Here is a 10,686-nt window from a genome sequence, read left to right as displayed (position 1 = left end):
CAGTAAACTGTAGTGTATTTGTAGTATAATATACAATAGTTGTAGAAAACTTTTATTGGGTAAAGAGGTTTGTTTATATTACTATAGGCCTAGTTGATATATTACCACAGCAACTAATTACCACAACAAATTAATTAATTTTAAGTACTGAAGTACTTTAGTATGGTTCAAAAACACTATTTACTATAATTACTATAGTATTTTTTTCATGTTCTGGCAATGTTCTCTCAAAGTCTTTTTCCAGTAATAGAACATTAGTTCAAAGTTATACGGTCTTCAATCCTAAAAACGTTAGCACAAAAATATTTATTCATGGAACTTTTTTCCTGAAACGTTTTCGTTGGAAGTTCATTTTTTAAATATTAGCAGAATGTTTCAGAACATTTAGAGAACATAAAAGTAACATTCCCAAAATGTTTGAAGAATGATAAAATGGAATGTTCCTTAAAGGGTTAGTTCACCCAAAAATGAAAATTCTGTCATTTATTACTCACCCTCGTGCCGTTTTACACCCGTAAGACCTTTGATGATCATCGGAACACAAATTAAGATATTTTTGATGAAATCCGATGGCTCAGTGAGGCCTGCATAGCCAGCAATGACATTTCCTCTCTCAAGATCCATTAATGTACTAAAAGCATATTTAAATCAGTTCATGTGAGTACAGTGGTTCAATATTAATATTATAAAGCGACGAGAATATTTTTGGTGCGCCACAAAAAACAAAATAACGACTTATATAGTGATGGCCGATTTCAAAACACTGCTTCAGGAAGATTCGGAGCGTTATGAATCTGCGTGTCGAATCATGATTCGGATCGCGTGTCAAACCACCAAACTGCTGAAATCACGTGACTTTGGTGCTCCGAACCGCTGATTCGACACGCTGATTCATAACGCTCCGAAGCTTCATGAAGCAGTGTTTTGAAATCGGCCATCACTATATAAGTCGTTATTTTGTTTTTTTTAGCGCACCAAAAATATTCTCGTCGCTTTATAATATTAATATTGAACCACTGTACTCACATGAACTGATTTAAATATGCTTTTAGTACATTAATGGATCTTGAGAGAGGAAATGTCATTGCTGGCCTATGGAGGCCTCACTGAGCCATCGGATTTCATCAAAAATATCTTAATTTGTGTTCCGAAGATGAATGAAGGTCTTACGGGTGTGGAACGACATAAGCGTGAGTAATAAATTACAGAATTTTCATTTTTGGGTGAACTAACCCTTTAAATGTTCGTGTAACCGAGAAAAAACATTTGTAAAACATTTCATAAACTGGACATTTTTGAACGTTAAGAGAACATTCAGAAATAACGTTTTCATAACATAATGGGAATGTTCTTAGACCATATTTTTGTGTAAAAACCCTGCCTAACAGATTTAAATAGGGGAGGTCGGGGCTAGTTGTCACATGTTCTGTGTCTCAGTAACCTCCAGGGTTTGAGACAAAAGTCCAGTTACACAAATGCTTGATTTCCCAGCTCTAAACGGTCCTTCACAATAATTGTTTAATTATGTTGTGTAAACAAGCTAACACAGATAAAACACACTGACACTGAAGGTAGATTTGAACTGAAACAACTCTTCAGAAATCTCAGGTCAGTTGTTATTCATATCATGTAAACCAAGGCTTTATTTATTTGATGTTTCATGAAATGATTTGTGCTTCATATTGTTTTACTGCCTATCGAGTGCTGCAGGTTCCCATTGTTACAACTTCAATGTGTGTTTAATGAACCATATATTATTTTCACTGTAAATATTATTATTTGCAGATATTGGCCCAATATGAGTCCCCAGACCTGCTAAATCTGTTATTCCTTTCTCCAAGTTTATCACACAACATTACCTTTATCGTACACTCTTATGTGTGTGTACACCTCACTCCTCTGATCTCAAGAGATGCTCTAGCGACTGACGCTACAGGTTGCATCCTTTAGCCTCCTTGTTAGAGCGTCCGACTCCCATGCGGACGGGCCCTGGGTTCACGACCCGCTTGGAGCGGGGCTACACTTAAAAATAAAGGGGTTTTTGCAGTGATGCCACAGAAGAACCATTTTTGGTTCTCCAAAGAAAGTTTTGGTGAACAGTTTTTAATTTTAATTTTTTTTTTTATTAGTGAAAAACATTTTAATAAGATAAAGCCTTTTTACCACATATAAAAACCACTGATGCCAGTAAAGAACCTTTATTTTTATGACATAATCTGCTCTTAACTTTAGGAAGGTGTGTCTGGTTATTCTCTGTCATATCAAAACCTGAACACAAGAATTTTGAAAAAGTTTCATTTTATAATGAATGCAACGATGTCATTTAGTACTTGTAACACAGTTGTTTGTTTATATACAGTATAGACTGAAGGTCCATCATTTTAGAGTCTCATACTGAACAGTTTTGCTTTTATGAATTGTCATTTTACACATATTAAACACTTACATAGACTATTTTTCAATTAGTTTTTGTGAACGTGTGATTTTGACTCCTCCTGTTTCCTCCATGCGGAAAGAACTTCATCATCCTCCATTTCTTCGGCCAGCCGCGCTCTCGCCCTCTGCTTTATCTGAGCAATGAAAGCAGAGATTTCATCATCTTCCTCGTCTTCCTGTCCAGTTTTAGCCGTCCTCACAGTCTCAGTGTTCTCATGTAATTTCTGCTTTGTTGAGTAGCTCTGATAACTGCCCCTCTCCTCCTCCTCCTCATATCTTGCATAAGATCTCCTAGTTCTGTAAGTAGTAGCTTCACTTAAGCCGTTATACGACGGCTCAACAGAAGGCGGGGACCTCCGAGATCGATAGTTAAACTCTGGACTGGGATCTCGATCCAAATCCATGTCAGCATCAGCCAGATGCCTGGATGAAAATCTTGAGGCAAAGCTATATTCCTCCTCTTCTGCTTCTTCATCCACTGAAATTGAGCTCCTGCGGCTCGGAAAGTCGAACTCCGAGGGTTCCTCGATCCCGGATGGCCGAGTCATGCGGAGAGGCTCGACGTCTCCATCATTCGGTTTTGGTTTGTTCGGAGGAGGTCTTACATTTTTGAGCCATTCATCAATGCTGCTGGTGGGGTTACTGGCTGAAGCCGGAAGGTTCAGTATTCCTGAACGGCCGTAATCTCTTTTGGGTTTGGGTTTCTCAGAGGAACGGGCTGCCAAATCCTCAAATCCATTGGACTTTCCAAGACCGGCCTCATCCTCATCGTCCTCCTCCTTTGTTTTCTTCTTCTTGTATAACGTGCTGCGCTTGTTGTCCTCTGCAATCTTCTTCACCTCATAAGACGCCATCTTGTCCCGCATGTCAGACTTGATTTCCTTCTCCATGGTGTCCAGTTTGTGAAGGTTCACCTGGTCTTGGAAGAGGCTGTACAGCGGCACACTGGTTGTAGTAATCTTGCTTCTCCGTGAGCCCAAACCGGACACCGAGGAGAGGTTGGATGCTCCTCCAGCAGAAAGCACGGATTCGGCGCGACCGCCAGCCGACAGCACAGAGCGGACGGACTCGGCTCTACTTCGGGACAGTACGCTTGAGGACGTGGCTCCACTCAACACTGAGACTTTATCATCGTCTACGCCACGTGCTGAGACTCCAGCACCCAGACTAAACACTGATCCCGCTCTGGAAGGGGCGAGACTCGCTCCCATCATCATCTCTGTTTGCTTCTGCATGAGAGTCTCATTGACCACGTTGGCAATCCAGTTTTGGATATTGGCAAGGTTTACCATGGGCTCGCCGTTAGGTCCGATGACCGGAGTGGGTGGTGTAGGAGGCTCTTGGGGAACAGGAGGCTGGGATCGTGTGCTTCGCCCTGATAGGACAGAGGACCTTCCGCTCAGCACAGACATGTTATCGTCTCCGGCAACGCTTGCAGACGGGAAGGCTCCTGCACAGAAAGCAGACAGCGGGATGCTGCTCCCGCCGCTCAGAGCGCTCTCGGTCTCCCAGCCGCACACCGACTGGCTCTCCTCGAGTGTTTTCCGTGTGCGCTCCAGAAGCTCCTCTCTTCGCTGTCTTCTCTTGATCGTGGCCGTGTCCTCTGCTCGACTCATTTCCAGAATTTCGTCCTTATTCTCTTCACCGCCATGCTTCTTCTGCTGCTTCAGTTTCCAGGTCTGATAGGCCGTTAAGTTGACATCCTCCAATGAGGGAGCGGGCGCTTCCGTCTCAGCCTCCGTCTGCTCTCCGTTCTCGTCTTTTTTGTTCCATCCGAACTGAATTCGCTTAATCTTCCACCTCTCCAGAGGTGTTAGATTTTCTTTGTTCTTTTTGCAGAAGTTGTACATGGAGCTGCTGTCTGAGAGTATACTCTCGACATCATCGTCGATTTTCTTCTGGCTTGCTTCGCTGTTAGTGTCCTCGTCAGCCTCTTTGAGTCGGTATCGTGCAGCGGCCTGCTCCTCGATCTCCTTCAGACGCTGCTTCCAGAGATCGGCATAACTGCTGCAGCTGGTTGTGGATCCAGAATCTGAAGCGGGTCGACGGGGGCGACGTCTGATGCGTTCCTTCACCATTTGTACATCTTCGCTGGTCACGCTCTCCAGGTCCTCCGGTCGCACGGCTGGCTGCTTCCTCTCGCCCAGCAAAGACTCGCCATCCTCCCCGTCGCACAGTAGCTGCGCCTCCCACCAGTCCTCATTTTGGTACTTCTCGTTGCGCTTCTGCCACTCCCTTATCATGCTGTCCACATCCCCGTCTTCATCATCCCTGGCTTTTCCAGGGAGCGTCGGGTCCTTTGCGGTCACCTCCAGCTCGGGTTTGTTTGGGCCGCCAAGAAATCCTGCTCTCAGCGCAGCGGCAGCAGCAGAAGAAGCCACACTGCTCATGACGCTGCCGCCGTCTTCCTCCTCATCCACCATAATAGAGTCGGCTTTAACTCCAAACATGCTCTCCTCCTCATCGAGACGAGCACGGGTGTCAATCACAGAGCACTGACTGAGGGTGTCGTCATCGTCTTCATCTCGCTCCTCCATTAGGGTCTCGTTGAGTTGCCGCAGTTGCTTTATGAAACCTTCATTGGGGTTGATGGCACGTTTCTTCCTGATCTCCAGCAGGGCCTCCATGATGCTCATGTTCTGGAAGATCATGAGGTAAGCAGCGACAAGCACGGCTGACCGGCTCACGCCCATCATCGAGTCCACAAGCACCTTGCCTGCATGAAGGGGAATACAAAAAAATCATAAAATTTGTGCAATTTCATCAGATTTGTCACACAAATTGAAAATGTTAATTGCCATGTTAAGCCCATGCCCCCCCTCCAACAGGGCCTGCAGCCAATGAATTTCTCTTGCTCATTAATATTAATGAAGTCATGTGACTGGGTGCTCTGGATTATCAAGCTACATCATGACCTAATTAATATACATGAGACAAGCCTTCATAAATTCTCTCCTAGAGCCCGATGTCAGGAACAAAATGAGGAGACAGACTACTCACACAAAACAATAAATGGCAAGACAGTATCCTTTAATTCTTATGGCCAAAATCGGAGATACTGAACCACATCCAGATCCGATATGCAATTACACCGAAATTCTTAACTTTGAAATGCAAATCTATTATGTTACATTGATAGTTCACCTAAAAACACAACTGTCTCATCATTTACTCACCCTCCAGTTGTTCTCAACCCATGTTTTTCTTTCACTAGATGATGACCGGCTACAGTCATCATTCTCTAGCATTCTGCTAAATATTGTCTTTTATGTTTAGAAGAAGAAAGAAGGACATGAGAGTGAGTAATGCTGACAGAATGATCATGTTTGTTCCTGCGGCCCTCTAGTGGTTGAGCTCTGAACTGCAGCACATGTTGCCCAGTGTGTTCACTGACCCTGATTCAGAGTATAAAGTCTAGATCAGGTGTGCTCAATCCTGGAGATCTCCCTTCCTGCAAAGTTCAGCTCTGACCTTGATCAAACACAACTGAACCAGATAATTAAGGGTATGTTTAAACGACAATGATGTACTAAAAATGGAAATGTATTTTCTTTGTACAGATGACAACGTTGTCAAAACAATCCCTGTTCACAAGGATCCGCAAAAACGACTAGAAACGCTGTATTGTAAAGAAACACTATGCGCCTAAAACTAAATGCATAATATGCATGCACATGCCGTCACCGTTTTCACAGATTAGTGTTTTTGTAGTTTACATGGAGACAATAACTGTATCGTTTTCAAAAACTTGCACTTTGAAACCCGTTTTCAAAAGTTTGCGTTTTCAGGCCCCAAAACACTGTTGTGTAAATGAACGGCCAAAACTTAGAAAAAGTTTTCTGTTTTTAACAGTGTCGTGTAAACGGCCCCTAAGATCTTCAGGAGCACTTGATAATTACAGACAGGTGTGTTGGACCAGGGTTGGATCTGAACTCTGAACAGGACTGGACACCTCAAAAACCTTTCAGTGAACAGTTCTTAAAAGAACCAACCAAAAGATCACAATTTCTTAGTGTGAAGAACATTTTAATAAACTAAAGAACCCTTTTTTCACTCTGGTTCTTCATGGAACCATCAATGCCAATAAAGAGCCTTGTGATCTTAGTTTCTGACGCGTCCCCTCGCTCAGTTCAGATTCTGAAGAGGTTCCTGTCTATCGTGTCACTGACTCTAAAAATAAGTGAGTGAGACATGACAGAGTCCAGGCCGGTGAGTTAATTTGGTATCTTCAGTTTGTTTATCTACGACAGGAACAGCATGTTACTCACTGGTTTGGATTTTTAGTCTTGTGCTACGTTCATTTAACCAAACATTAAAAGAAAAAATATGTTGAAAAAGCAGTTTTCAAAACTCACCCCTGTGTGTCAGCAAAGCGTCATCCAGAAACTCAGCACACGTGCGGAAGTAAGGAGAGATGTCCGCATCTGGGAAATCATCCACCTCGATGCCCATATAGGTGATGTTCATGCCCTGGTAGAACAGCTCGCCCGTGTAGACGCCGGTGCCGTGAGCGGCGTTCACAATATGAGTGATGCCGAGGCGTTTGAGACGGGCTTTGTTCACAGCCACGGACCTGCAGCACAGAACAGGCAAACATGTCAGTCATTTAATAGAGTCAGGCTCCAACTCTAATCATAAACTGATTTTTCATACGTTCCTGTAAAAACAAATTAAAATAATGATGTGGGTTTAATGCAAACTGTTGCATAATGTCAATTATCTGTACTTCAAGGAAATAACGTGTGTTTCTCCCTCTCATCACACAGACACAAACACGTCCTCCTGCGACTCACTTCTCTGCGATGAAGATGTTGGGCCAGACTTCATCCACGGGGTTGAACGGAGCCTCCAGCCGGTCGTGGATCAGCGCTCTCTGGATGTCCAGCACACACGGCGTGTTGTAGGGGCTGCGGTCGTCGATCATGTCCTTCACCCGGTTGTACAGATCTTCCACCATCAGCTGCTCGGCGGATTCCAGCATGCTGTCAGGGGTCGACGGCGTCCTGACGTCTCTGGACTTCAGCTCTGAGGACGCGTGAGGACAGAGACATCAACACCACCTCAGAAACTTAGCTAAAGTTCTGGCAAGGTTCTCTCAAAGTTATCAACAAACATTATGTTCTCAAAACTTTAGCACAAAAACATTCATACATTGTTCATAAATGTTTTAGTTTTTAAATGTTACTACTCGCTTCAGATCGTTCAGAGAACATTTAAAAGTAATGTTCCCATAATGTTTGAAGAATGATTGTTGAAAGCTCTTTCTTCCCAGACCTTCACTGATGATCTTCTTGGCAGCGATGGAGGATGACAGATGAATCGGGTCCATGAAGATACTTTCTGCTTCTGAGCCCGAGATCATGGAGAAACGGTCCGAAATGGTGGAGAAGCGATCGGACATCATGGAGAAGCTGCGTGAGATTAAAAACACACACATGACGTCAGGCTATATGAAGTGTGTATAACTGAAGTGTTTCAGCTGTATTATCAGTGCTGGTGTGTCAGTGAACCTGGGCGAAGGACAGCGCAAGTAATGCGACTGAACGTCTTTAACACTCGCTGCTTCATCCTGATGTGGGACCTGCTGATCCTCCGCAGCACTGCTCTCACCGGACGACGCCATCACACTACAGAGAGAGAGACAGACATCATTTGAATGAGGTATCAGAGTCCAATAGATACAGACAAACATTATAACTTAATAATATAACAAAAACAATAAGATCTTATAGTTAACATTAGTTAATTCATTAACATTATATCTTTGTTAATGTTAGTAACGATACAATTGTTCATTGTTTGTTCAGTGCTTTAACTACTGTTAACACAAACAACTTTTGATTTTAGTAATGTTAGTAAATGATGAGATTAACACTAACTAAGTTAACAAATGTTAACAACTTATTTTAAAGTGTTACCGCTGAAAACACACAACATGATAAACAGACAACAACAGATTGATCAGGCCTGTGTGTGTGTGTGTGTGTGTGTGTGTGTGTCTATATATAGTGTGTGACAGCTGCAGAGATTCTTCTGGAACAGGGAGGTCACACACACACACACACACACACACACACACACACACACACACACACGACAGTGTAACCGTGTAAAAAGAGCTACAGCACGATAGAAGTGTATATATATATATTTAACACTTATATGTCACTATAATCTCAAGCAGCTTCTGTGAAAGTTTATCAGATGAAGTTTCTGCTGACCTGAATGTCTGTGGCCGTCGGTGGCTCCGTGTCCAGCGCTCTGAGGTCTGTGAGTGTGTTTGGACTCTAAACTTAGAGGCTCCTCACACTCCCACCGGCCCCCGGGCCACCCATGTGACATCATCAGAGGGGTCTGACGGCCCCAGGGTCCCTTAAAGGGCCGGGAGCTTCCATCATGATGCAGCGTAATTGTTCTTTGGTCATCACAGACAGACACAAAGAAAAGCAGTTTTTTTTTTTTTTTTTGCTGATGACTTTCACATAATTCAGACTTTTTACATCAATCCAAATGAACATTTGTTTTCTTGTTTTGAAAAGCCTTCTATTAGCTACAAATACAAATTAATCCAGCTGTCAAAAGAGAAACCCTGCATCCCACTGTGCATACTATCTGCCCTAAATAGTACTGGAAAATACTAATGTCACATACTATGTAGGATGGATAGTAAGCACATTGAGGCGCAGGCAAACACTGCTCAACACTGTGAACAGCGCCCTCTGTGGCCCGAGAGCTCAAACAGCAACAGTAAGTGTTCAGTACTGCTGTTTTATCACCGTGAGAGCAAGATGGCGCCAGTTACCAATTCTAACCCAGATCTTCTCGTTTCTGACCTGAGACTACAAACATGCAACACTTCTGTGAACACCTGCATTACCTGCAAGGTGACCTAAACCAGATGAACCAGTAAACACTAACCGAGCTGAAGATACTGGCGACTGAACACAAACCTGTTATCATCGACTGACACCACGATAAGAATCATTCTTCCTCTGTCTGAGCTCTACCTGCATACATGTGTTCAAATGAATTTTCTCATTTTGTTGCGCTTAATAAAAAAATATAGCTGAAATTAAATTAATATTAAAATGTCTCCCGGTTTCTTTGTACTTTTCACATCTAAAATGTTTCACATGGTTCACATTCCTTTCTTTTATTATTTATTAATTATAAAGCATTTTGTTTTACCTTTTACGCAAGGGTCTTGACATTATGTTTCAATACTTTCACAAAAATAATGAATTCATTTAGTGTTGTTATTGTTTTATAATGAGTCAATTGTTGTACAACAATTGTGTGTGTGTGTGTGTGTGTGTGTGTGTGTGTGAGAGATTGTGTAAACCACAAAAACCCCATCATCCCACACTGTCTTTCAGCTCATCGGATTTATTTGACCACATGGGAAGGTGATTTTCCCACAGATGACAAAATCTATGAGAGAAACAAAAGCTTACAGAATAAAGCACATAAAAATAATCTAACGTACAAAAACATGTTATTAGAATATATACTGCATTTCTGTGACAGCGGACGTATTTATTACTGTATAAATCTCTCTTTAAATATATCAGAATATTTCTAATGTGTTTCTGTAGTTCATCTGCCGGTATAACAGTGTTCTAGAGTGATTATGTACATTTATAACGACAGGGAAACCCACACGATTAAAGGCACAGACACGACACACAGCCAACGAGAAATGGCCCATCAGAGAGGAAAACCAAGAGGAAATGTTTCTGAAACTTGAACTGACACTGAAATCCAAAGAAAGAGAAACAGTGTTGAACAGATAACACAGTGCTTCAGTCTCTCTAACACACACACACACACACACACACACACACACACACACACACACACAGCTTCTCATAGTAACATTAATCTTAATCTCTCTATATATGACACTATTTTATCAAGAGCACATATGAAACTGCTTCAAAGTCAAGAACAAACATAAAAATAAAACAGCCATTTTTTGATCACAAAGTGTTTTATATACGGCACTCTTCACGAATCGGGTACAAAAGTCATTTATGTGTGCTGAACCTGCAGAAAAATATTTGCAACTTTTGCATCTAAATAAGATTAAAACCCTGATGTGTGTAATTTTATGTTCTAGCAATAAAAATTAAACAAACCTGATCAAATAAAAAGTACATTTATAAACTACATCAGAAAAATGAAAGGTTTGCATATAAAGTTTAAATGAAGCTGTTGCTCAAACATTTGATGTGGCTCAAACTAGCTGCT

General features: G+C 42.2%; 1 protein-coding gene across 2 annotated transcripts; it reads right to left on the bottom strand.

Moving 5' to 3' along the window:
- Positions 1-2,182: 2,182 nt before the first annotated feature.
- dusp27 (dual specificity phosphatase 27) lies at positions 2,183-9,373 on the bottom strand. 2 transcript variants are annotated; one of them, XM_051908201.1, is made up of 6 exons: positions 8,658-9,373; positions 7,947-8,063; positions 7,711-7,847; positions 7,230-7,461; positions 6,792-7,009; positions 2,183-5,152 (listed from the first exon to the last, which is right to left on the bottom strand). In XM_051908201.1, the coding sequence occupies exons 2-6, from the start codon at positions 8,057-8,059 to the stop codon at positions 2,463-2,465; spliced, it is 3,390 nt and encodes a 1,129-aa protein (XP_051764161.1). In that variant the 5' UTR covers positions 8,060-8,063; positions 8,658-9,373; the 3' UTR covers positions 2,183-2,462. The 2 variants fall into 2 exon arrangements, with proteins under 2 accessions (XP_051764161.1, XP_051764169.1); XM_051908209.1 differs by lacking the exon at positions 8,658-9,373 and adding an exon at positions 8,355-8,378.
- Positions 9,374-10,686: the final 1,313 nt, after the last annotated feature.

Source organism: Ctenopharyngodon idella, chromosome 1 (assembly GCF_019924925.1).
Source record: "Ctenopharyngodon idella isolate HZGC_01 chromosome 1, HZGC01, whole genome shotgun sequence".
Taxonomy (NCBI): domain Eukaryota; kingdom Metazoa; phylum Chordata; class Actinopteri; order Cypriniformes; family Xenocyprididae; genus Ctenopharyngodon; species Ctenopharyngodon idella.
Note: the sequence above shows the minus strand (reverse complement) of the source record. Positions and strands in the feature narration are given on the sequence as shown.